The sequence below is a fragment of the Copadichromis virginalis genome, unplaced genomic scaffold (assembly GCF_057382275.1).
Source record: "Copadichromis virginalis isolate Kocher_CV1m ecotype Utaka unplaced genomic scaffold, C_Virginalis_male_GT1.1 unmapped_scaffold_1, whole genome shotgun sequence".
In the NCBI taxonomy this organism is placed as follows: Eukaryota; Metazoa; Chordata; class Actinopteri; order Cichliformes; family Cichlidae; genus Copadichromis; species Copadichromis virginalis.
Window position 1 is genome coordinate 9,939,194 of NW_028188589.1, and position 27,984 is coordinate 9,967,177.

General features: G+C 44.5%; 2 protein-coding genes and 1 long non-coding RNA gene across 3 annotated transcripts in view; 1 reads left to right on the forward strand and 2 right to left on the reverse strand.

The window, feature by feature from the left end:
- LOC146679798 (neoverrucotoxin subunit alpha-like) lies at nucleotides 1-16,218 on the reverse strand. The gene is made up of 3 exons (XM_085450158.1): nucleotides 16,087-16,218; nucleotides 4,225-4,271; nucleotides 1-4,076 (listed from the first exon to the last, which is right to left on the reverse strand). The coding sequence occupies exons 1-3, from the start codon at nucleotides 16,140-16,142 to the stop codon at nucleotides 3,541-3,543; spliced, it is 639 nt and encodes a 212-aa protein (XP_085306284.1). The 5' UTR covers nucleotides 16,143-16,218; the 3' UTR covers nucleotides 1-3,540.
- LOC146679796 (uncharacterized) overlaps nucleotides 1-27,984 on the forward strand; it is a 188,780-nt gene that overhangs the window by 24,521 nt on the left and 136,275 nt on the right. The window lies entirely within an intron of this gene.
- On the reverse strand, nucleotides 16,164-27,896 carry LOC146679799 (uncharacterized; the record flags this gene model as incomplete). Its single annotated transcript, XM_085450365.1, has 4 exons — nucleotides 27,886-27,896; nucleotides 26,838-26,873; nucleotides 26,174-26,347; nucleotides 16,164-16,260 (listed from the first exon to the last, which is right to left on the reverse strand). Coding segments are annotated over exons 1-4 (318 nt in total), but the record flags the coding sequence as incomplete, so codon positions are not given.

Here is a 27,984-nt window from a genome sequence, read left to right on the forward strand (position 1 = left end):
TTGGTCAAACAATTGATTTTAATGAACACAGGCGTGGGGGGACCAGCGCCGTACGCAGACAGCGCTGATCTCCGACTAATCAAAGCATAAACAGATATTTTATACCATCGGGGTTTGAATTTAATGACGCCCCTTCAACGTCACACAGATACATACATACATACGTCAAATCAAAACCACAATGACTTTTAACACAGTTTGAAAAGAACATTATCTCTATCTTCATGGCAGATGTTTCCTGTCAACCTTTTGACTGCCGCTTCTCCAAAACCACAGACCATGCTCTGCAGTAAGATACCACTTCTGCACGCCCGCAGTTGCAAGCAAACATGATTAACCTCTCACCTATAACTGAATGTATCTACTATGTGTGTCTGTGTGTGTCACGACCTCACTTGGCACTCTGTGTCACCTCTCACCTACTAACGCTCGCAGTCAAACAGAGGCCACTCTCACATGTGTCAGCAGTTTACTAAAACTATATATGTAGTATATTGAATAAATGTTTTAATCAAGAACCTCTACTAGAAGCTTAATAAAAGAATATAAAAGTATAAAAGATAATAATGAACAACCTGGTTATTCAAATAGCATCATCCAAACAGCTCCTCAGAATAAGCTGCACTTACACTCTGCTTTTAGTTTCACTTTTGCAAAAGCACGCTCTGCAAACCTGCAGTTTCCTGTCAAGACTTTGCACAGAGTGTCCTCAGAATCAACAGAATCAGCCCATACACACTTAAGATTATAACAAGCATTCAAAAGCATTTAAGATCATAGATTCAACTCAACAGTTTAAAGTGGTTATAACTGCACCTGTAGTAAAGGCTAATTGGGTACCAAAATGTTTAAACATCTGAATGCAATATCAATGCTGTAGATTATATTATTAATGCAATGGTAATGATGATGATTATTAACAGTAGCAACAAAATAATTTCTCTGATCTCCACATTATATAGGTTATAGTATGTTATATATAAACGTAGCTGAAGCAGTTTCATTTGTAGCTTCACGCTGCACTTCACATGTTTGTCCACCAGATGGCAGCACAGAGGCCTGTGTTGGAAAGCTTTGAGTAATGAAGCGTTTTCAATCCAAGCTTCAGAAAGCTTCATGTGGTCATCAAGGAAGCAACCAGGAAATATCTGCTGTGTGTAAAAACAGCAACACAAGAATCCAGGATGAAGACAAGAAACTCGAAGCTCACAAAACAGGTGGAGCTAATTTTGTGACGTGTTTCTGTAAAAACACCACAGAAGTGAATCATCAAAGTTTCCATGTGAGCTGATGATGCTGCTGCAGAGTTTCTGTGAACCTCCTGTGACCCCGCCTCCTCATACAGAGACATCTGATTGCTCTTCAAACTGCATCACGTGGACACATGTGATTGTGTGTTGTAGTATTGATCCCAATGCTGGTATCAGTCCTGGATCAATAACACTGGATGGATGCGTTCAGCATGGAGCCCCTGAGCTGTGTTACAGACAAACATGGAAACTGACAGGTCTGTGTCATTCACAGTCTGTAACACTTCTAAACAACAGAGGCTGACCCAAGTGCCTCAGAGCCAGGCACGCTCACATCACAGCTCTCTAAATAAGCCAGTTTCAAAATAAGAGCTGAAAGCTGTGTTTGCTTGTGTTAGCTTATTATTGTGGAGACTAACATTCAGTGATCATGTGTTCAGACTCATAATGATTACTCTCAGAAATCCTGATCTTTGTATTTACTGTGTGTTGGATCAATAACTGAGATTCATGGTATCACACAGCTGTGCTGCTGCTGATGTCAGCACATCTGGAACAATACGAGGTATCTGCTACCAGACTGAGCAGGACGTGAGACCTGTGGACTGTTTAAAGCTGTCCCTCCACAGCTCACTCAGACCTGATCCACACCTCAGTGATATTCTCTGACTTCCTCAGTAGAGACAGAAACCATTCAGATCTGGGACCATCAGCTGACTGATGATGTCACACAGACTGTGTTTTTCAGGAACAGTGATTCTGATGTGAGCCTGCTAGCTGACAGCAGACCTGATGAAAGCACATGTTCACATCTGTGAGGACAGACTGGACTCTTTGACTGCACCTTGGTTCTCCTCAGAGGTCTGTACAGGAGCATGTCCACCCCCACTGAAGATCTCAGTCACTGTGAAACATAGAAAGCTGCTTGTGTGGCCTCTGCCTCACATGTAGATACAGCTACAGGTTTCTCTGTCAGTCAGACTGAAACAGTGTCCTGATGCTGCATCATTCAGCTCTGTGCCCCAGTCAGCATCACTGGGAGCTACCAGTGTTTCTGCCCTTTTCCTGTAACACTACACTCAGCACAGGCTCAGCTGGTATCCAGTGTTGGACTTTGGCTTCAGCTGCTGTGATAGATCCTCTAACATAGATCAGCTCTGCTACATGTTGTTAGATAAGTGCAGCTGCTGTCATGTCCTGATGTTTCTCTGGCTCAGCAGCTTCTCCATCAGAGGTTCACATGGAGCTGATCCAGTATCTCCAGTAACTGTGTTCTGTGCCTCACTGGTTCATCCTTCTGTCTGTGTGACGTCAGTCAGATGTTGAAGTTAAACTCTGTAATCTTCACTGTGTCACAGAGTTCAGTGAGTCCCGTTATTCACAGTATCAATCAGATCATCAGAGAACAGCTGATCAGCAATCAGTGGTGCCAACAGCGCCTCCTGTGGTGAGAGGATGCAATAATGCAATGTAGCATTTTTCCACTCAACACTTGCAGTCATGGAAACTGTCTGTTGGATCTGTGTGACGTTGCTTTCTTGGTTAGAGTTCCTCACAAACGTCCAGATGATTCTTCTAATGAGGCGTCGACCATGTTTGCAGCTCTTTGGAAGAAAACGTCGCCCTTTGCCATCCTTACTTTTCTTTGACTTCTTCAAATGCAGCTGAACTCCAGCTGGTATTTTCTTGGACTTTGCAGCTGTTTCTGGTCATCAGTTCATTCCTGCAAACCTCTGAAGCTGAACAACAATGATGCTGCATTGCTGGCTGATCCCAAAAGGTTGATTCTGTTCATCTGGACGTTTTCAGAAACGTTTGCTCACTGATCAGGTGACTTCTTCAGTCTCAGCTGACTGCAGCTTTACAAGCTTACAAACAGCACATTTGCACAATGACTGAAAGCAGCAGCACCTGATATATATGATACTAATATAATACATATACATATATAATCCATACTAATGATGAAGGAACTGAGCTCACAGTCCATTGTTCATTCAGTGAACTACTCAGTTTATTTTGGGCCTCAGAAATGCTCACTCTGTTTGTACATCACTGTCAGCAATAGACTCATTCTGCTGTGTGGACAGGAACACGTGACATCACTTCCTGTTTGTTTGTGACTGAAGAAGTTTACAAGGAATCATTTAGAAGAGTTTCAAACATCAACTGATTGAATCCATGAATCTGAAAACGTGTTTGTGAGTGAAAGAGACAGACATGTACAGACTGAACTATCTGTTCAACAGTCAGAGTGTTTCTGTAACAGGAGACACTCTTTACACTCCACTCAGCACAGGGACACTGAGGCACCAGGATAGAACATAAACCCAGGATAAAGAGTTTGAGTGAATGTGGTGTTGAAGGTGAGGAAGTGGATCAGAGTGTCAGAGGAGACTCTGTAGAAGGACAGAGTGCCAGCAGGACAGTCCACATACACTGCTGCTCTGTTAGAGACAGAGGAGGAGGAGGAGGAGGAGGAGATGGATGTGTGTCTGTTATTGTGCCTGACATAACGAGGACGTTCATCAGAGCAGACCAGACTCCAGGACTGATCATTGCATCCAAACACACAGTCAGCACTGTTTCCTTTCCTTCTGATGCTTCTGTAACTCACTGATATACAAACGTCTCTTCTCCACTCGACCTCCCAGTAACAGCGACCAGTCAGACCATTTCTACACAGCAGCTGAGGATAAACATCAAATCTGTCTGGATGATCAGGATATGACTGAACCTCCTTCACACGTGTCACCTTCCTGTTGTTGTCAGACAGTTGGAGCTCTGTGTTCACTGTGTTTGTGTCGATTGTGAGTTGACAGGAATCTGATGGAGAGAACAAACACAATCCAGCTGCAGTTATTGATCCATCATCTGTTCATTGATTGACACTTTGATGATGACTCCTGACATGATGAAGATGGTTGAATGTGTGCTGCTTTGTTTTCATGAATCCCATTAAAAACACACTTACACTTCCTCAGACCTGGTCTCAACCATCGGACTCCAGCAGGCTCCACCCTGAAAGGAGGAGGGGGGTCAGAGCAGCACAGTCAGCATGCACACATGGACATTACATGGCTCTCACACACACACTGTTACACACTGAGCTCAAAGCTCGGCTCCACTGTTTTATTCAAAGAAATCTACATTTATTTATCAGCACATTTAAAAACAGCTTGAGCCAAAGTGCTGCACAGAGTAGAGAGAAAATAGGAAACATACACAGTAATGACTATAAAGACTGGTCAGGATTGAAAGTGTGGAGCAGGGAAATTATTTTACTGCTATTGTTAAATAATTATCATCATTACCATTGCATTAAGAATAATATAATCTGCAGCATGGATATTGCATTCAGAGGTTTAAACAGTGTGTCTGTCAGAAAAGGCTAAAAGTCACAGGCTGACAGGAAATAGGCTTGCAGAGAGTTTGCAGAAGTGAAAGCAGTCTTAGGTTATTCTGAGCAGCGGGTTGGACGAGGCTATTTGAATTACTAGGTTATTCAAGTTGATCATTGCTCTAACAATGTAACAGATAGCTTTAAGAAGGCCTTAAGATGCTTATGCACACAGTTATTATGTTTAGTAGAGGTTCTTGATTAAAACATTTATTTAGTAGATGATATATCCATAGTTTCGGTTCGATTATTACATATACGAGAGTGGCTTCTGTCTCTCTGTCTGGTGAAAGGTCAGAAGTGCGAGAGGTGACATAGAGGCTGAGTGAGGTCAACACACACACACACACACACACTTTTAGTTAGATTTATTTAGAGGAGAGAGGTTAGTCATGTCTGGCTGTAACTGCAAAATTGTCTCGGTAAAAGAGGAACCGTTCCTTGTTGTCTCGGCAAGAAAGAGGAACTGAAAGGTAGAAAGGAAGTGCCGGCCATGAAAATAGAAGATGATGTTCTTTCGAACTGTGTTAAAAGTCATTGTGGTGTTGATCTGATCTGATCTGATGTCCAGTGTTGGTGACGACCTGATGTGAAGGGCGACTGTTCCAGAGTTTGGCTGCAGCCATCGATAAAGCTCACCTCTGTTTTTACGTCTAGTTCTGGTCAGAAGCTGCTTTTCTGCAGACCTGAGGGCTCCACTTGGATTCTTTTGTTAAAGAGAGATAAGATGGAGCCAATCCATTCACAGATTTAAAGACAACCAGATCTGGAAGTGGATTCTACCACGTACTGGTAACCAGTGGAAAAAGCTGGTGATGGGTCGTCTAGCACAGACCCACCGCTGGAACCAGACAATTGATGAGGGAGAGAACTGTGACAGCGCCGTTCCTTCACTTGACCTCAGTCGCTCTCGTCTGCTCCCTCGTAACACTGCTCTTTATTGAGCTTACATGAATATGCACAAGTTCATTATGACGTCTTACACAGGTATGAACAAAGAGTACCAGTCTGTGCATAGTGTGTGTGTGTGTGTGTGTGTGTGTCTGTGTCTGTCTGTGTCTGTGTGTGTGTGTGTGTGTGTGTGTGTGTCTGTGTGTGTGTCTGTGTGTGTGTGTGTGTGTGTGTGTGTGTCTGTGTGTGTGTGTCTGTGTGTGTGTGTGTGTGTGTGTGTGTGTGTGTGTGTCTGTGTGTGTGTGTCTGTGTGTGTGTGTGTGTGTGTGTGTGTGTGTGTGTGTGTGTGTCTGTGTGTGTCTGTCTGTGTGTGTGTCTGTGTGTGTGTCTGTGTGTGTGTGTGTGTGTGTCTGTGTGTGTGTGTGTGTGTGTGTGTCTGTGTCTGTGTGTGTGTGTGTGTTCCAGATGTGACCCTGTGACCCCAAAGCTGGTGCTAAGAGTCCAGCGGTCCCCCTAACAAAGGGCTCTTATACTTAACCAGACACAGAGTAGGTGTCCTCCTACACCAGGGGTCTCAAACTCGCGGCCGGTGGGCCAATTGCGGCCTGCAGGACGATAGTTTTTGGCCCCACCTTAATATGAAAATGTAATGTTAGTTTGATAATGTATGACACTTTACAGTGTTGTGGGCGGAGCTGAATTAACCCACCAATCAGGGTGGGATATGGATCTCAGGGGACACCAGCCGGGCTTGATGCAAGCAGGGAAACATTTCTCAATGAGTCAAAGTTCCAGCAGCGTTGCCCTGGAGTGTTTCTTTCTTTCCTGTGCCTGGCTGGCTTCCTCCTTTCTATTGGGCAAACGCCGACATTCGCCCCAGCGCGCTGCGTTCACAACACTTCAAAAAAAGTTGTTTTTTTAAGTTGCTGCCCAGCGGGACATTATACGTATATAGATTTATACACACGTCAGTGGGATTTAAAGTTATTTTTCCACAGAGAGAGATCTCATATTAACTCTCACAGTGATGCGTAGGCGGCGGGATAAAAGAAAAGTCATGAACTCAATGCAGCCCAATTTAGTCTGCAGTCACATAGCGACACCTGTTCATCGGCAACAACAGTCCCCGGTAACCCGGACTAATTATAGGGTCGCACCGTAATTTGTGGCTCGATGTTTTTATTTGCATCACTGCGTTTGCATTGCAGCAAACATGAACATTACATATATTTCAATATAATGTAAAAGCAGTCAAAACAACTAACATCAGAAACAGCTGATGTTATTTGTTATATGTCACGGTGTCATTTCCGCTTCTTTCTCCTGTAACAACAGCCCGGCGCCGTGAGCAGTCGCCTTTTTTGCGCTCGCTATCCTTGCACTTTCTACCATCTGCAAACGCCACGGTGTTCGTGTCGTCATGAAAGACATGAACATCGAGCGTAAAAACAAAGGAGACTGCTACCGGCTTTTTATCTGCCGATCGCCGTGCTACGGTTGCAAGAAAAAGAAGCAGAAATGACGTTCTCTACGCGTTGAGACGTTCCCCGTCCGTCGGCTAAACGCTTGATTGAAACTTCAATGCGACAGTGACACCAAGTAGAATTATAAATGTCACATAGCCCCAAACATGTCTTTTTCAAAGCCTGCGGTGAAGAGAAAGGTTGGTGATGAGCACCGACAATTTCAGGAAAAGTGGGAAATGCAATATTTCTTTGTTGAGCACAGGGGCACCCCGACCTGTCTTATTTGCACAGAGAAAGTTGCGCTGCACAAGGAATACAATTTGAAACGTCATTACACAACTAGACATGCTGAGCTGGATGCAAAATACCAGGGAGACGAGAGAGCGAACCGGGTTGCCAGTCTTAAAACAGATCTACTGAGGCAGCAAGATTTCTCCAAGAAAGCAACCAAAGAGAATAATGCAGCAGTCGGAGCCACGTGGTTAGTGAGATGATTGCTAAAGCAGGGAAGCCATTCACAGAAGGTGCATTTGTCTAAAAGTGCATATTGCAGGCTGCAAATATAGTCTGTCCGGGAAAGAAAGGTCAGTTTAGCAACATCAGCCTTTCTGCCAACACCGCAGCAGATCGCATTTCTGACCTGTCAAGTGACATTTATGACCAACTGTGTGAGAAAGCCAAATGTTTCAGTGTATACTCAGTCGCTCTTGATGAGACCACAGACATCACCGACACTGCCCAGCTCCCAATGTATGTCCGTGGTGTTGATGACAGTTTTGAAGTGATGGAGGAGCTGCTCACAGTAATTCCAATGCATGGCCAGACCACCGCTCAGCAGATATTTACAAGCTGTGTGATGCCATTGAGAATGTTGGTTTGCCATGGAAGAGGTTTGTTGGAATAACAACAGATGGAGCGCCATCAATGACAGGGAGGAAACATGGACTGGTGGCACAAAACAAACTGGAAGAGGAAGGCGTGGAGGAGGCCATTGCTCTGCACTGCATCATCCATCAGCAGGTCCTTTGCAGCAAATGCCTGAAGTTTGACAATGTGATGTCTATTGTTGTGAAATGCATCAACCAAATCAGATCCAGGGGCTTAAAGCACCGAAGGTTCTGTGCTTTTTTAGAGGAAATGGAGTCAGAATATGGGGATGTGCTCGACTTCACTGAGGTACATTGGCTCAGCAGGGGAAATGTATTAACCCTTTAGAACCGGTAGGAGCGGACACGCTCCATTTTGCGTAACTATTTTTAACCCTTTAAGACCTACCATAGAACCAAGTCCGCCAGAGCTTATATTATATTTTTACATGCTGTGGAGCCATTTTTGGGAGCATTTCAAGTTGCTATACATCAATACAACCATTATAGCCCAGATTTTAATAATATGTATTCATTAAGTGCATAGTAATTACATAAATTGCAAAAAAAGTGCAATAAATACAAAAGAATTGAAAATCATTTTTGTTTTTTTAACATATATTTGTAGTTAGAGAAATTTAAGAGGCTTATCCCTCAAAACTGTAAATACAAAAAAGTTGCACAAAATAGTTTCCCACCACAGGAAATTTATTTTGAGTGTCTTCATAATTTTATTTTTGAAATACACCAATTTTTATACACTGCAGGAAAAATGAAAATAAATATTATACTGCAAATTTGCAAAATAACAGCATATGCATCAAAATAAACTATTTCCAGCAGTGCAATATGAGTCCTAAGCATCCCAGAAACGACACAGAAAGGCATAAAGTCAAAGATAACTTTTAAAAAGACCTGTATATGCCCTGAGGCCCTGATCATAAAAAAGACTACATTTCCGCGAAAATGACGTCACTTCCGGTTTCGGGCAGGTAATGGCGGAAATGCAAAAGTTCGCGCTGACGTCTATTCCAACGTAGGAAGTGTTATGAACAGCTGATCGGATTGGCAAAGCGTGTTTCTGGAATATTATGTTTTTGTTCCTGCAAGCGCTTTTTATGCAGTTTTTGCAAAGCTTTATGTGGAAGGAAACCGTGACCTAGGACAAGCTGATGGCATGAGATGTAAGTACAACTCCTCCGGTTTCATATGTAAAAAAAACTTTTTGCGCTAGCTTACGTGGTTGCAGTGCTACTGGGATTTAAAAATAGTTACGCAAAACAGAGCGTGTCCGCTCCGATCGGCTCTAAAGGGTTAAATCCCGGTAGCTCTGCAACTACGTGAGCTAGCGCAATAATTTTTTTTGCATATGAAACCGGAGGAATTGTACTTACATCTTATGCCATCAGCTTGTCCTCGGTCACAGTTTCCTTCCACATATAGCTTTGCAAAAACAGCATAAAAAGCGCTTGTAGCAACAAAAACATAGTTTCCAGAAACACGCTTTGCCGATCCGATCAGCTGTTTGTAACACTTCCTACGTCCATCAGCGCGAACTATCACATGACCGCATGACCTGCCCGAAACCGGAAGTGACGTCATTTTGCGGAAATGTAGTTTTTTTTTACCATCGTGGCCTCATGAGCTTATACTTGTGTTTTTAAAAGTTATGTTTGACTTCATGACTTTCTGTGTCGTTTCTGGGATGCTTAGGACTCATTGCACTGCTGGAAATAGTTTATTTTGATGCATATGCAGTTATTTTGCAAATTTGCACTATAATATATTTTTTCGTTTTTCCTGTAGTATATGACAATTGGTGTATCTCAAAAATAAAACTCTGAAAACACTCAAAATAAATTTCCTTTGGTGGGAAACTAGTTTGTGCAACGTTTTTGTATTTACAGTTTTGAGGGATGAGCCTCTTAAATTTCTCTAACTAGAAATATATGTTAAAAAAACAAAAACGATTTTAAATTTTTTTGTAGTTTATTGCACTTTTTTGCAATTTATGTAATTACTATGCACTTAATGCAGACATATTATTAAATTTTGGGCTATAATGGTTGTATTGATGTATAGCAACTTGAAATGCTCCAAAAAATGGCTCCACAGCATGTAAAAATATACTATAAGCTCTGGCGGAGTTGGTTCTATGGTAGGTCTTAAAGGGTTAAAGAGACTTTTTGAGTTGAGAGCAGAAGTGAAGCCTTCATGGAGAAGGATGGAGTTAGTGTTCCTGTGCTAACTGATCCCAAATAGCTCATGGACTTAGCTTTTCTTGTTGATATGACACATGAGCTTAATGTACTGAACAAGACGTTACAAGGCCAGGGGCAACTTGTCAGTGCTGCCTATGACAACGTGAGAGCATTCTCCACAAAACTGGCACTCTGGAAAGCTCAGCTCTCTCAGACAAACCTTTGCCATTTCCCAGCATGCAAGGCACTCGTGGATGCAGGCACACCATTCAGTGCTGACGAGTATGTTGATGTCATTTTGAGGCTACAGGAGGAATTTGATCACAGATTTGCTGATTTCAAGACACACAGAGCCACCTTTCACATTTTTGCGGACCCCTTCTCCTTTGATGTGCAAGATGCCCCTTCTGTGCTTCAAATGGAGCTCATTGAGCTGCAGTGCAACTCTGAACTCAAAGCAACGTTCAGGGAGGTGAGTGGAAAAGCAGACAAGCTTGGACAATCTTTGAGAGACTTGAGCCCTAGTTTCCCTCGGCTTTCCCGAATGTTCAAGCGGACCATGTGCCTTTTTGGTAGCACATACTTGTGCCAAAAGCTCTTCTCCACTTTGAACTTCAATAAGTCCAAGTACAGGTCCAGACTTACGGATGATCATCTTCAAGACATACTGAGGGTCGCAACTGCTTCCTCCCTCAGGCCAAATCTGGCTCGGCTATGCGAGAGGAAACGCTGCCAGGTCTCTAGCAGCAAGGAGTAGGCAAGAGAAGCCATGTTCAAAAGAACAGTTCATTTTCTACAGTGTTCCATTCATGTTCAGAAGAAGGTTATAGAACTGTTAATACAGACATTTCAATCTAAATACAGCAGATATAGAAGACTGAAAGATACACACAAGTTCACTGACTAAAAATATCTTATTATTATTTTATTTATGTATTACAGATTGATTTTTTTTCTTATTCATTCTTAATTTGTTTATTTATTTTTCATATTTTGTGTTAAAAAATAAAAATAAAGAGATTTGAGAAGATTGGAATTTTTTAACCATGCCTTTCTTGTGGAAAACCTAAAGCGGCCCAGCCTCACCCAGACTCTGCCTGCAGCGGCCCCCAGCTAAATTGAGTTTGAGACCCCTGTCCTACACCATAAATCAGTAAGAGAGGGTACGACCTCTCTCATGGCCCCAAGTGGTGTGTGCATGCCAGAGCACTCTGTCTTTACAGACTACTAAGGATCAAACCTCTATCATCATGCAATCGATTATACAACTCTAAGCATATATGAGTAAATATTTCTAAGCATAAATGACAATCAACAATATAAACCTTACAGCTGGTTTTAATAACAGAATTCATTTGTTTCTCAAATGAGAAAGAGCTATCGAGAAACACTCCTAAATCTTTAGTTCTTAACTTTTCCAGTGGGCCACGGTCAACATTATTAGATAATGCTAATTCTTTTCCCTTACATTATAACAATGTGAGGAGTTAATGCTAAGTATACTGCCATTGGTGGCTAATTCTAATTAGGGGTGCATAATTATTAGTAGCTAATGCTAATATCGTTTTCTCTTCTCTTTTAATAATGTGAACAACTAGTGCTAGGTAGGCTGATGCTAGCAGCTAATGCTAATTTGACGTGAATTAGCATTATATTAGTGAGGAGTTAATGCTAAGTAGGCTGCCATTAGTGGCTAATGCTAATTTTAGATGAAAAAGCATTAGCAGCTAATGCTCATATTGTTTTCCTTTGCTTTGTAAGAATGACAGCAGCTAATGATACGGAGTCTACCATTATTAACTATTGTTAATTTGATGTAAATTAGCATTATCCGATAATGGTAACCCTTTTCCCCTGCATTATAACGATGTCAGGAGTTAATGCTAACTAGGCTGCCATTAGGGGCTAACTATAATTAGGTGAATAATTATTAGCAGCTAATGCTAATATTGTTTTCCCTTCCCTTTTAACAATGTGAGCAGCTAATTCTAATTTGATGTGAATTAGCATTATGTGCTAATGCTAATACTGTTTTCCCTTTCTTTATACAACTTGAGCAGCTATTGCTAAGTAGGCCACTTTTCTCTGCTAAGGATTTGTGTGACCATGATAGAAACTCTGATAAGCTAATGCTCAAAGTCAAAGTCAAAGTCAACTTTATTTGTCAATTCTGCCACATGTACAGGACATGCAGAGAATAGAAATTTCGTTACTCTCAATCCCTAGATAAATAGCAAATGAACATTTAAATATAAGAGTGATTAAAAATGCAAGTAAAATAATTAAAAAGTAAAAATTTAAATAAATACAATACAATTTTACATATAATAAGAAATAAAACAGGCAGAGTAGTGCAAATAGGCAAATAGTGCAAATGGAGATTTAGTAATGTACAGTAAGAGATAGTGTAACAACAAAGTCTTATGAGGTAATGGCAGTCCAATGCTCCACAAAGTGACTGGTAACTGGTGCAGGCCAGTGAGTGAGTCAGAGAGTGTGTGTGTGTGTGTGTGTGTGTGTGTGTGTGTGTGTGTGTGTGTGTGTGTGTGACAGAGTTCAGTGAGACCGTGGAGGAGAGAGGGGAGAGGGGGCAGAATCGGGAGGGAGTTAAGCTTCCTGACAGCCTGATGGATGAAGCTGTCCTTCAGTCTGCTGGTCCTGGCCTGGAGACTCCGCAGTCTCCTCCCTGACGGCAGCAGCTTGAAGAAGCTTTGCATTGGGTGAGTGGGATCAGCCGCTATGCAAAGGGCTTTTTTAGTGAGACGGGTGCTGTAAATGTCCTGGAGGGAGGGGAGAGAGACACCAATGATCTTCTCTGCAGCTCTCACTATGCGTTGGAGGGTTCTATGACAGGACGCATTGCAGGCTCCAAACCACACAGTGATGCAGCTCGACAGGATGCTTTCGATGGTGCCTCTGTAGAAAGTGTACATGATGGGGGCTGGTGCTCCTGCTCTTCTTAGTTTGCGGAGAAAGAAGAGACGCTGCTGTGATTTCTTGGCCAGTGCTGTGGTGTTGTACGTCCAGGAGAGATCCTCTGTGATGTGCACACCCAAGAACTTGGTGCTGCTCACTCTCTCCACAGACGCTCCGTCAATGGTCAGAGGAGCATGTTGGGTGTGCATTCTCCTGAAGTCCACAACAATCTCCTTCGTCTTCTCCACATTTAGAGAGAGATTGTTGTTAACACACCACGTGGCCAGGCGTCTCACCTCACTTCTGTAGTCGGTCTCATCCCTGTTGCTAATGAGACCCACCACCGTTGTGTCGTCCGCAAACTTGATGAAGAGGTTGGAGCTGTATGATGGAGTGCAGTCATGGGTCAGCAGAGTGAAGAGGAGGGGGCTCAGCACACATCCCTGCGGGGCCCCCGTGTTTAAAATGATGGTGCTGGATGTATTACTGCCGACCCATACTGCTTGAGGTCTTCCGGTGAGGAAATCCAACAGCCAGTTGCACAGTGAGGTGTTGAGCCCCAGCTGGACCAGTTTTTGAGTGAGCTGTTGGGGGATTATAGTGTTGAATGCTGAACTGAAATCTATGAACAGCATTCGAACATATGAGTCTTTTTTGTCCAGGTGTGCGAGTGCCGAGTGGAGTGCAGTGGAGATGGCATCATCGGTTGAGCGGTTGGGCCGATACGCAAACTGGAAGGGATCCAGGGAGGGGGGCAGGACCGTCTTGATGTGCTGCATGACTAGTCGTTCGAAGCACTTCATCAGGATGGGAGTAAGTGCAACAGGACGGTAGTCATTAAAGCAGGAGGGAGATGACTTTTTTGGAACCGGAATGATTGTGGTGGCTTTAAAACATGTGGGGACGACAGCCTGGATGAGTGATATGTTGAAGATGTCTGTGAAGACATCAGTGAGTTCCACTGCACAGTCTCTCAGTGCACGACCAGGAATGTTGTCAGGACCCGGAGCTTTACGTGCATTGATCCTGCTGAGGGATCTCCTCACGCTGTCCGGGGACAGAGTCATCACCTGGTCACCAGGAGGGGGTGGGGTCTTCTGTGCAGTGGTGCTGTTTTGGACTTCAAAGCGAGCAAAGAAAGTGTTCAGCTCGTTCAGCAGGGGGATAGTGCTATCACAGGTCTGTGGTGGGGGCTTGTAATCTGTGATGGTCTGAATGCCTCGCCACAGGCTCCGTGAGTCTCTGCTGTCTTTGAAGTGATGAGATATTTTCCTGGAGTACTGTCTCTTAGCCTCTCTGATGCCACGGGAAAGGTTGGCCCTAGCTGTCCTCAGGCTCGCCTCGTCTCCATCTCTGAAGGCAACATTCCGAGCTTTCAGCAGCCTGTAGACCTCTCCTGTCATCCATGGTTTTTGATTGGCCCGGACAGTTATGGTTTTCGTGACTGTTACATCCTCAATACACTTGTTGATGTAGGCAGTAACAGTCTCTGCGTACTCCTGGAGGTCAGTGGTGTTGTTATAGGTGGCAGCCTGCTTAAACATGTTCCAGTCTGTAGTGTTAAAGCAGTCCTGTAAAGCCTCTGAAGACCCTTCTGGCCACACTTGTATCCGCTTACGAACCGGTTTGGTGACTTTAACGAGCGGTCTGTAAGCAGGCATTAGCATGACAGTGATATGGTCTGAGGCGCCGAGGTAGGGGAGGGGAAAAGCTTTGTAAGCTCCTCTCTGGGTGGTGTAAACAAAGTCCAGTGTGTTATTTCCCCTTGTTGGAAAGTCTATGTGTTGTTGTATTTTTGGAAACACGCACTTTAAGTCTGCATGATTGAAATCCCCAGCCAGGATGAGAAAAGCATCAGGATGGGCTGTCTGCTGCTCACTGATGTGCTGGTACAGTTCATTCAGTGCCTCATTCCTGTTGTTGACATTGGAGGAGGGAGGGATGTACACAGCGCACAGTAGTATGGCTGTATATTCCCTCGGTAGATAGAATGGCCGGCACTTAATAACCATAAACTCCAGCACTGGTGAGCAGTGTTTGCAGACCGCAACAGCATCGCGACACCAGGCATCATTGATGTAAACACAAAGTCCTCCCCCGCGGGTCTTACCTCCCACGACGATGACTCTGTCAGCACGGTAGCATGTTAGCTGGTCGAGCTGAATGGCGCGGTCCGGGACACTGTCGCTAAGCCATGTTTCCGTGAACACAAAAGCACAGCAGTCCTTTACATTCCTTTGAGATGAACGTAGCAGTCGGATGTCGTCCAGTTTATTTTCTAGCGAGCGTACGTTGGCCAGAACGATAGAGGGGATGGCGGGTTTGTGTGGGCTAGCCGCTAGCCTAGCTCGGATGCCACCGCGCTTACCCCTCTTCTGCTTCCTCTCACACCGCTTGAGGCGCATCCATTGTGGGCGAAGTGCGGGAGTGGGGGTCGGTGATTGAGTAGGCCTTCGGAGCAGACCCAGATCTTCCAGCTTCTCGGTGTCCACAGAGTTTAACTTAAAAAGTTTGTTTCTGCCGATGTCGAGAAGAAGTGTTCGGGCATATCCTCGCTTGCACACAGATAGACGCGACAAAGACTTACAAAAACACTGCAACTTACAGGACGAAAAACACGAAAAAGTAGTTTGTTTGGGAGAGAGAGAAGCCGCTGCGTGTGCACGCGCCGCCATGCTGCTAAGCTAATGCTGTTTATGGGCCCTGTTAGAATCAATATTTCATTCTCATTCTGTTATTTGAGAACAATAACAGAAAAATGTGCACTTCAGAACAAATTTATTGTGACTTCAGCTGTGAATGTACAGTTTGTCATTATTTAAGCTTCCATTTCCAAATGTTAGCTGACACTTTATTAGGTACACTGGTATCTATATCAGGTACACCTGTGACCTAAATGTTCCTGCAAACAGACTCCTTGGAGACCCCTACATAAATATCCATGAACTATCCAGCTAGACTAGTGTGTCTGTCCCTGAAAATATTCCTGCATGTGTGATTGTTCATGTCTCATCTGCAGGAAACAAACAGGAAGTGAGTGAAAGACACAGGAAATGTTTCCAGCTCTTCCTCCTCTATCAGATTTTCTCTCCATACCTGAGAGTGTCCAGTCTCCAGCCTGGATCCTTCAGTCCAGCCGACAGCAGCTTCATTCCTGAGGGACCTGGATGATTGTAGCTCAGGTCCAGCTCTCTCAGATGGGAGGGGTTGGAGCTCAGAGCTGAGGCCAGAGAAGTACAGCCTTCCTCTGTGATCAGACAGCCTGACAGACTGCAGACACACAAAACAACAATCTATCTGTCAACAGTTGTTTTCTCTTTGTCACAATAACATCTATCCATCCATTGTAACTTTATTTATAAGTGACAATACCCAACAGACAACAACAGTCATCTGAAGCTGTTTAACAGTGTAAGGTGACCGCCTCCACTGTGAGCAGCACTTGGTGATGGTGGGAAGAAGAACTCCCTTTGACACAAAGATCCTCCCAGTGAAAACAGGCTCCAGGAGGAGCATCTACCATGACTGGTTGCAGGGTGAGGGGAAAGAGAAGAGATGAGCTCAGAGAGACAAGAACAAAACAGAGAGACAAAAGTTAAGGACACGCAGTAGTGACATATAAAAGCATCAGGAGTGAAAGGAGGGGAGAAGAAAGCAGAGCATCATGGGAAGTCCACCAACAGCCTGAGCCTATAGCAGCATAACTAACGGATGGTTCAGGGTCACCTGATCCAGCTTTAACTATAAGCTTTATCAAAAAGGAAAGTTTGAAGCTGATCTTCAAAGTAGAGAGGGCGTCTGTCTCCTGAACTACAACTGGGAGCTGCTGCCACACCCAGTCCAACATAGCCAGGCTTTCTTTGTGTTTGCTGCTTTGATAAAACCTCAAATCCCAGTCAGAGATGATGAGCATCATCACAGTGATGATCATTTCTCTGTAACCCAGGCTTTCTGCTTCAGGATCTGTGCACGCTCACAGAACAAGGAGACCTTTAAACATCATTTCACTAAATGGATGGACTGGGCTCAGCCTACAGATGAACTGGTGCCAGAGATCATAAAGAACATCAAACAGTCAAATTCAACACTTTAATGGAAATATGAGATTAATGCTGCAGACAATCATGAACCTGCTGAATTCATGAACATCAAGAATGCAGCGAGTGGTAAAATAAAGATTTGACCTCAGTGTGCTCAGTGTTCCTGTCTATTCCTAACATATTCCTAACATGATAGCTGCACTTTAGAGCTCTAAAACTGGAACTGACACGTTTAAACTCTACATGTTACTCAGTACATTCAGTTCTGACACTCGCCCACAGTCCAACAAAGGAAACATGGAGTTTGTCATCAAAGTCTAATTATTAGGGCAACTTAACCTGTTATTATCTCGTTAACTCATTAACTGATTAACGTCAGCAATTATTTTAATCACAGTTTTTAAAATCATGATTATTGTGAAAGTGCTCACTGGCTCTGAATATAAAAGCCATGGGTCACAGGAGGGATGTTGATCAGTGCTGGCTTTAAATGGGCGTCATTATGCGTCTCAGCCAATGGGAGCATTGAGGGTGGGCCTAATACTACTGCAGCGCTCACATGACCCAGGACAGAGAGAAAGGGGCGGGGACAGAAACATGGAGACAGGTACAGATCTTTGACATGTTCATTTTAAACTGTTCCAGGAGGCAGTGTTGATACAACTAAAGTTATCGGTTGTTGAAGAAGTCGGTCTGAGGAACGTTCTTAGGATCAACAAATGACGGCATGTATGAGCCTCAAGACGCAGCATCACATCTCTCACCCCCGTTCTCTGCGGCCTGCTGGAGCGGGGGGGCTAGGAGGAGTTGGCCGTCCGGCTGCGATCTGGGGTGTGGGGCCTCCCTGCTGCTGTGGAGTCGGGGCGGTCTGCCTCTCCCCACCGCAGGGAAAAGGGTAACACCACCTGGGTCTGGGTGCGGTTCCCCCCTCCAGGGGCAAGGGTACCTAGACCCGGTTTGTAGAGTACGCTTGGGGAGTGTGATCGTGTATACAGCGTCTCTTTATGTCTATCTCCACGTCGGTTGAGTGTGAAGTGCACATGAGAGCATGAGGGTGGGAATGGATGTTTGTGTCTGTGTGTGCCTGTATGTCTGTGTCTATATGTCAGGTTGGGTATCAGACGCCACCTCTCTGGGGACATCTCGGGCCTTCCAAGGTTTGGAGGCCTATCTCCACCCACCACCACTTCCCCTGCCGGTGGCGGACTCCCTCAGGTGTCGGTGCGTTGGTGGTTCTTTGTATCTGGGGGTGGGCGTCCGGGTACACACCGGCTCACTCCTTCGCGGCCGCTTATTGGGGCTCGCTCGGGCCATTTCGGAGGTGGGGTGCCCCCGGCCTCTCGGCCTGGGGCTCGGTCACTCAGGCACAGCTGGCTGTCGGCGGAGCTCACGGGCGCGTCACTGCAACTCCCCCTGGCTTCTGCTCCGCGGCTGCTGAATGAGCCCTCATCTGGGACTCTCCTTAGCTCTTACTGGGACAGTGGCGCAGCTGCCCCTCTGTGGGTCTTCCTTGGTCTCTTGTGTTCTGGGGGCCTCTGGATGTCTGGAGTTTTGATCTCCTCCATACCTGCTTGATACCATAAAGGACAGGGCTGTGGCTCCCCACACTCCCTAGCAGATCATTACATGGAGAAACCTTTGGAATGCAAGCATGCTGATCCACACAGGTATGCACACAGGTGTACACATGGGTATTCACAGACGCGGACTACAGCTTTCTTGGCTGCTGCCTCAAAGCACATTGTGCGCTGTCTATCTTGCGTGCTGCACAATATCGTTTATTATTTAGTAACTATTGATATCTACTGCTAGCTAGTTTATTGTGATGGTGCTTTTTTTTTCTATTATTATGTTGCTCTTTGTTGTTTGCTGTCTCCTCTGTTGTTTTTTTTCTTTCTCCATACAGGTGACCCAGGAGTTTTTTTTGTTGTTTGTTTTTTTCTCTCTCTTCCCCCCCTTCTCACCGTCTCTTCTCCCCTTTGGTTTTCTTTCTTTCTCTCCCCCTCTCTCTTTCATTCTTTCCCCCTGTCCTATCCCACAGTTATGTCTGTCCCGTTTGCAACTGAAAATAAAATAAATTCATAATTATAATAAAGGTCAACCAAATGGACCAATATGGCAAGGCCATGATGATCCACTTGGTAAAATAAATCCGCTTGGCATCTTTCTTGGCCTCAAGACAACAATTCTGATGGCTATAGATCCAAACGGGACAAAAAAAAAAAAAAAGACGCAGCATCACAAGAAGAACACATGAGCTGTAGAAAAAGGAGAGACTACGAAAGCCACGGCGTTACAACATGAACCCTCTGTTGGTCTCTCTGGAGACTACTGGGCGTGGCTGGGTGACCATGGTTACCTGGGAGTTACAGAGTTACTGCCTTTAAAAAGACTAAATGTACAGTTCAGTATTGAATACTACATAAAATAAACTATATATAAAGTGTGTCTGAATGGCAGAGATGCAGAAATATGTGCATGTAGCACAGAGCCACGGCTCAGTGTCTGAATGAGTCTCACAGACCTGAATGTGCTGTTGAAGCCATTTATAATTATAACTTAATTCTTTACTCGTTTGATCTGCTCCTTACCACAAGCCACCAGACGTGGAAGGTTTTGGACTTTTAACTAGATTTTCTGAAGTTTTACAACTTTTCTTACTGTTAAAAACCTTGTTATGGCCATTCATGCTGTACAAAGTAATTAGACATGTGTGGTATCTACAGAAATGTCAGAATCTCAGCTAAAATCTTAGAAATATGGTATCTAACCAGATTCTTATTCTGGATGGCATTACCTTGGCCTCCAGTAACGCTGTGAGGAACCTTGGAGTCATTTTTGACCAGGACATGTCCTTCAACGCACATATTAAACAAATATGTAAGACTGCTTTCTTCCATCTGTGCAACATCTCTAAAATTAGAAATATCCTGTCTCAGAGTGACGCTGAAAAACTAGTTCATGCATTTATTACTTCCAGGCTGGACGACTGTAATTCATTATTATCAGGATGTCCAAAAAACTCACTGAAAAGCCTTCAGCTAATCCAAAATGCTGCAGCAAGAGTCCTGACAGGGACTAGAAAGAGAGAGCAGATTTCTCCTGTTTTGGCTTCCCTTCATTGGCTTCCTGTTAAATCCAGAATTCAAAATCCTGCTCCTCACATACAAGGTCTTAAATAATCAGGCCCCATCTTATCTTAATGACCTTGTAGTACCATATCACCCTATTAGAGCACTTCGCTCTCGCTCTGCAGGCCTACTTGTTGTTCCTAGAGTATTTAAAAGTAGAATGGGAGGCAGAGCCTTCAGTTTTCAGGCCCCTCTTCTGTGGAACCAGCTTCCAGTTTGGATTCAGGAGACAGACACTATATCTACTTTTAAGATTAGGCTTCAAACTTTCCTTTTTGCTAAAGCATATAGTTAGGGCTGGACCAGGTGACCCTAAATCCTCCCTTAGCTATGCTGCAATAGATGTAGGCTGCCGGGGGATTCCCATGATGCATTGAGTTTTTCCTTTCCAGTCACCTTTCTCACTCACTATGTATTAACAGACCTCTCTGCATTGAATCATATCTGTTATTAACCTCTGTCTCTCTTCCACAGCATGTCTTTATCCTGTCTTCCTTCTCTCAGCCCAACCGGTCGCAGCAGATGGCCGCCCCTCCCTGAGCCTGGTTCTGCCGGAGGTTTCTTCCTGTTAAAAGGGAGTTTTTCCTTCCCACTGTCGCCAAAGTGCTTGCTCATAGGGGGTCATATGATTGTTGGGTTTTTCCTCTGTATCTATGAAGCGCCTTGAAGCGACTTTTGTTGTGATTTGGCGCTATATAAATAAAATTGAATTGAATTGAATTAAAAGTTCACAAAAAGGAAAATGGCAGACTACCACCAAATATGAATTCTGCCAACATTAGTCTCCTGCTAAAACCAGGCAAAGACCCTTTATTTCCCTCAAGCTATCGTCCAATTTCTCTTTTAAATGTAGACCTTAAAATAATCTGCAAAGCTCTATCAAAGAGATTAGAGAAAATAACCCCCCTCTTAATTCATCCTGACCAAACTGGTTTCATAAAAGATTACTCATACAATAAAAACATCGAAACCATAATATTATCTCTAGATGCAGAAAAAGCATTTGACAGAGTTAACTGGAAATTTTTATTCGCAACTTTAAACAAATTTGGTTTCGGAAACTCTTTCATAAACTGGATAAGAATATTATACAATTCCCCAACAGCTCGTATCAGAACAAATGACCAGACATTCTCCAGCTTCTGTCTCCTGAGGGGCACCAGACAGGGATGCCCACTCTCCCCTTCACTTTTTGCAATTTTTATCGAACCTCTAGTAGCAGCATTTAGACAGGCTACAACAATTAAGGGCACAAAATGTAAGAACATAGAACATAAAATCAGTCTCTATGCGGATGATGTGTTGCTTTTTCTGCAAAACACAAACCAACCTCTCTGAGGTAACTACTTTAATAAACTGGTTTTCAAGAGTTTCAGATTATTCAATTAACTGGCCAAAATCTACAGTTCTCCCCATTAACTGCTCCTTCCATAATTCTTCCTCTGCCCCACTGCAATTCGGAACTATTAAATATTTAGGTATTAATGTTTCTCCTAAACTTTCAGACTTAACTAAATTAAACCACATCCCACTTCTAAAGAAAGTAGAAGGCGATCTGACTAGATGGAAATCTTTACCCATATCACTCATGGGAAGGGTCGCCACTATAAAAATGATGATCTTGCCAAAAATAAATTACTTATTTTTGATGATCCCTAACAAACCATCACAAGATTGGTTCAGATCTCTGAATTCATATATTTCCAAATTCCTTTGGAAAGATAAACCCCCGCGTATCAGCTTAAAAACGCTACAAAGAACCAAGGATAGAGGAGGATTAGATCTGCCTAATTTTCACCAATAATTCTTAGCCAACAGGCTTCAGTTCATCTCAGAATGGTCAAAACATACCTTCTTAGATGAGCCCTGGCTAGATGTTGAACAGGCACTATGCAAGGATCTAGAGATTTCAGACCTACCATTTATTAGCTCAAACATCAAAAGACATGAATGCTTTAAAAGTATCAACATCAGCTTCTCTCTGACAGCATGGTGGGAGTTTCTAAAAATAATGGAGTCTTCACTAATCCCATGCAAACGTACACCTATCTGGAATAACCCTGACATATTACAAAACAATAATATGATTAATTTCCCAGAATGGAGTTGTAAAGGAATTAAATAGTTAGAACATATATTAGAGGGAAGAGACTTTATCCCATTTGACAGACTAGTTGCACAATATGGGATCAACAAGAAAAGATTTTTAGAATATCAACAAATTAAATCCATAATAAAAAAGAAATTTAACCTCAGTCAAGTTGAATTACAAACACCACCAAGTGCGGCACATTTCCTTACTCTTAAATCCCCCAAATTATTATCTAAAATATACAGAAAACTTTCTAAATTAGATGAATCAATATCCCTTCCTATTGCAAAGTGGGAAGCAGATTTATCAGTCAGTTTAGACCAAAACTTCTGGTCTCAGGTATGCTTAAAAACCTTTAAATTGATTAAAAATCCCAGTCTGCAATTAATACAATACAAAATACTACATAGAGTGCACTATACAGGTCATCGGATGTTCAAGATAGGCTTTACATCTTCCAACAACTGCTCACACTGTCAGGGCAATACACCAGACAATTACATCCACGCTCTTTGGTTCTGTCCACCAGTGCAGAAGTTTTGGCGCGAGATATGTAAAGACTTATCAAAGTGTCTGAAATGTAACATTCCAACTTCCTCCTTAGTGTGTTTGTTGGGCAGCTTAGATAATGTCACTTCAGAAAAGAATATAGCCCATATGGTTTTCATTGCCCTATGCATAGCCAAGAAAACAGTCCTCATGAACTGGAAAAATAAAAATAATCTTAATTCTAACCAATATAGAAATTATCTATTAGATTACATTAGTCTTGATACAGCCTCTGCCACCACATCAGATCAATTGCTCTGGGCTCCTTTGATCAGCTCCATCACCTAGTGGGGGTGGGGGGTCATAGTTTGGTCCCGCCTTCAATGTTGTGATTGGTGTGGGGGTAGGGACAGGCTTAGGGCGTCGGCGGGTTCCCCGGAGGCATCTTCCTTGGGGGGCTCAACCCGGTGTAGCGGTCATGTCCGGTTGGGGGCTCTTTTCTGACTGTTTCCTCGTGGCTGCGTGCAGCGGGGCTAGGGGAGGGTCTGTGCTGACGGACGTGGGTTACAGACCTGGTAGCCTGTCTGCCCCTGCGTGGGTCCGGGATGGGCGTGAGGTTCTGGGGGCGCTCAGTCTCTGGGCTGGGGCCCTGGTCGGGCCTCGGGGCCTTGGGTCCTGGTTTGTGTGTTGCCGGGGTTGTGGGCGGGTGGGTGCATGGGGGCCCATCCCTGGCGCAGGGTGCCGCCGGTGTGTCGAGCCGCCTGGGGGGCTCTTCAACTGGTGGGGGAGATTGTCAAACCTTGCAGGAGCTTTCCTCTCCTCAGGAACTCCCTGCAGGAGGGGGAGATACAGGAGAGGTGGAGGAAGATCTCAGCCTGGGCGTCTATCGTCTCATGTAGTCTGGAAGATGAATGGATGGTGGGGTGGGTGCAGTTTTCTCTGTGGTAGGGTTTGGTGGACTGTCCCGGGCTCTGTGGGGCCGGGGGGCGCTGCTGCGCTGGGCCCCGGTCTGGATGGGCCTGGGCCCCCTTTCCCTGGCGGGTCGCGGAGTATGGGGGTGCCTACTGGGGTCAGCGGGGGAGCTGGCCCCAGGGAGGGGTCACCTGCCCCTCCCTTCCTTCCCTCCCCATCTCCAGCTGCCTCCCTCTTCCCGCTCCACCACAACCACCCACACATGCAGGGCCTTGGAGTAGGGGTATGTCACCAGGGTGCAGAGGAGGCTACCCCCCCCCCCCCCCCCCTCTGTCCCCTTCTGGCTGCCTCTGCCTCAATTTTATCCCACAACTTAGACATTCACATTACTCACACCCTCATTACACATACATATAGGACCTTGGGGGTGGGCATGATACACGGAGTCCAAGTTACCATCAGGGTGTACACCTCACCCCTGGCATCGTTGCCCACCTCTCAATTTTAAATACACATAGACATTGAGGGCTAGCAGGAGGGACCATGCGCTTACCTGCTGCTCTCTGGCAGGTAGCTCCATGCCCTCCTGGGTTTTAATTGCACCTTAGAACACACATGCATCAACACTACAATGAGCGGGTGGAGGGAGGTTTGGAGTCTTCTCTCACCCCCGTTCTCTGCGGCCTGCTGGAGCGGGGGGGCTAGGAGGAGTTGGCCGTCCGACTGCGGTCTGGGTGCAGTTCCCCCCTCCAGGGGCAAGGGTACCTAGACCCGGTTCGTAGAGTACGCTTGGGGAGTGTGATCGTGTATACAGCGTCTCTTTATGTCTGTCTCCACGTCGGTTGAGTGTGGAGTAAGTGCATATGAGAGCATGAGGGTGGGAATGGATGTTTGTGTCTGTGTGTGCCTGTATGTCTGTGTCTATATGTCAGGTTGGGTATCAGACGCCACCTCTCTGAGGACATCTCAGGCCCTCCAAGGTTTGGAGGCCTATCTCCACCCACCACCACTTCCCCTGCCAGTGGCGGACTCCCTCAGGTGTCGGTGCGTTGGTGGTTCTTTGTGTCTGGGGGTGGGTGTCCGGGTACACACCGGCTCACTCCTTGGCGGCCGCTTATTGGGGCCTGGAGCCTGGGGCTCGCTCGGGCCACTTCGGAGGTGGGGTGCCCCCGGCCCCTCGGCCTGGGGCTCGGTCACTCAGGCACAGCTGGCTGCGGAGCTCACGGGCGCGTCACTGCAACTCCCCCTGGCTTCTGCTCCGCGGCTGCTGAATGAGCCCTCATCTGGGACTCTCCTCAGCTCTTTCTGGAACAGTGGCGCGGCTGCCCCACTGTGGGTCTTCCTTGGTCTCTTGTGTTCTGGGGGCCTCTGGATGTCTGGAGTTTTGATCTCCTCCATACCTGCTTCATACCATAGAGGACAGGGCTGTGGCTCCCCACACTCTGTAGCAGATCATTACATGGAGAAACCTTTGGAATGCAAGCATGCTGATCCACACAGGTACGCACACAGGTGTACACATGGGTATTCACAGACGCGGACTACAGCTTTCTTGGCTGCCGCCTCAAAGCACATTGTGCGCTGTCTATCTTGCGTGCTGCACAATATCGTTTATTATTTAGTAACTATTGATATCTATGACTAGCTAGTTTATTGTGATGGTGCTTTTTTTTTCTTATTATGTTGCTCTTTGTTGTTTGCTTTCTCTTCTGTTTTTTTTCTCCATACAGGTGACCCAGGAGTTTTGTTTTTTTTGTTTGTTTGTTTGTTTTTCTCTCTTCCCCCCCTTCTCACCGTCTCTTCTCCCCTTTGGTTTTCTTTCTCTCCCTCTCTTTCTTTCATTCTTTCTCCCTGTCCTATCCCACAGTCATGTCTGTCCCGTTTGTAGCAACTGAAAATAAAATAAATTCATAATTATAATAAAGGTCAATCAAATGGACCAATATGGCAAGGCCATGATGATCCACTTGGTAAAATAAATCCGCTTGGCATCTTTCTTGGCCTAAAGACAACAATTCTGATGGCTATAGATCCAAATGGGACAAAAAAAATTAAAGAAAAAAAAAAGTTCACAAAACCATCTCAACAACCACCAAACAGCTAAAACAGCAGGTGAACAGATTACACAAAAAAGATGTAAACACAAATCCCCCTGATCATCTGTTTTTTAAACATGAAGCGTCGTTTTGGACGTTCATTTACTGCTGGTTCAGTGAATTTTGGTTGGACAGTGATGAAACCTGCAGTCTCAGAATCTGTGAGATGTCTGCTTTCAGCTCGCAACAGCATTGTTGTGTTGTGTGCTGTGGATTCACCTCTGCAAACTCATCACTGTTTCACCATTATGTTTCTACTTAGACAATAACAAAGGAAGCAGTTGCCAGGAACTACTTCCTGTCTTGTTAACATAAGAGTGCGTTGCCCTTCAAAACACCTCCACTTCTCCTCTTATTAGAGGACTGGCTTATTATTAATCTGCTAATTCTGTCAGTTGATGAAAGAAAAATGCTTGATCTCACCTGAGAGTTTCCAGTGTACAGTGTGGACTCTTCAGTCCTTCAGACAGAAGCTTCACGCCTGAATCCTTCAGGTTGATGTTACTCAGGTCCAGCTGTCTCAGATTAGAGGTCTGAGAGCTGAGACCTGAGGCCAGAGCTTCACAGCTTCTCTCTGACAGGTCACAGTGACTCAGTCTGAAAAATAACAGATAAACAATTACAAAAATAAAACACTTCTGTTGAAGTGTAATGAGATACTATTATATTTAGCAATATTTCATCTTGTTTTGTCAGGAAACTGAGCACTGATGCAGAGCAACATGTGGAGAGAATCAGAGGAGAAGAAGTGAAGAGAGAACAGCAGTAAAACAACACTGAATTGTTCAGTGTGCTTTTGATATCAACAGAATGTGTCAAACTTTATTTTGTATTTGTTTTAGTAGAATTGATGATTATCACTTAGATAACAACCACAGGCCGGGTCTAAATTGCACTTTGGTGACAGTTACACCCAGAAATATTTCAGAAACGTGGACAATTTGTGCTCCATTGTATTCAGTATTGAACAAACAGAGTAACGATGACCACTTAATATTTTTGATATTTTATTTGAGTTGTTCCACCTGATCTGTGTTAACTAGAATAAACATTTAAAAGCTAAAGCTATGATCACATATGTACTTACAGAGCTTTGTTGGAGGCTTTGACCACTGGCAGCAGTCTCAGAAGAGCCTTTTTAAAGGCTCATGTTCTCACTTAGATCATTTATTTCTACTTACATTTCATTCTGGGAAAAATGGGGATTACTTTGAAAATGGGAACTATTTTCCCCAAAAATCAGCCCTGGATTAGTAAATCACTCCAACATGTTCTCATGTTCTCTACTGATTATCTACTGATTACCATTGCTTCTATTTTATTCTTTTGAATATGATTAATAATTTGTAATGTCCGTCGTACATTATCTTGTATTTGGCACTCTCGAATAAAACCTGCTTGATCATTATGAATTAGATTAGGTAAGAACTTTTCTAATCGTCGAGCCATGATAGATGTAAACATCTTGTAATCTGTATTAAGAACAGATATTGGTCTATATGACGCACATTCTAATTTATCCTTGTTTTCTTTTGGGATGGCATAGATAATTGCTTCTTTCCAGCTAGCAGCACGGACATTCACAGCAGCAAAGGGTTCTTGCTGATCTGAGCTGGCTTGGCCCTGGCTTATTGAAGATTAAAGAAAGCAGAATCAGCTGTTCAAACCCCCACAAGGCTGCCCGCTGTGACTGAAACAATGGGACGGGTCGTGACTTCTCAAAATGGGCTCATTGAACGCAGCACGGATAAGATCTTGAAGAAGCTCATGGCGGTCGTGAGTTCTCAGACTTTGCTCTTTGAGCGCAAAACCGATAACCTCTCGGAGAAGCTCGTGGCTCTCCAACGGGAGATTGAGAGACGAGTGACGGACTGTTAGATCAGCTGTGAAATTGACATGCAGTTGTTCGCACCAAAGAAAGCCACCATCATTTCATGCGGCTAACATACCGGTACCAGCTGTGGTCTCAAGGCTGGAGCTGAACATAACAAATCTCACCCTGATAACAGACGGTGTTTAGACTGTTCCTTCCCATCCTAAGCATGCTTATCCCCTCCCGGTGCAGACGGTGGGTCGAGTGGACCAGCGCAAATGCTGCAGGCCCGGATGCGCTGTCTACACCGGCTGTCTCTCACCTTTTACCCATCCCTGCTGCTTGTCATGTGTTTCTATGGCGCATTAAGAGTTTTCATGTGCTCTGCGCTAAGGTCATTTTTTTTCTGTTCTCAAACTGA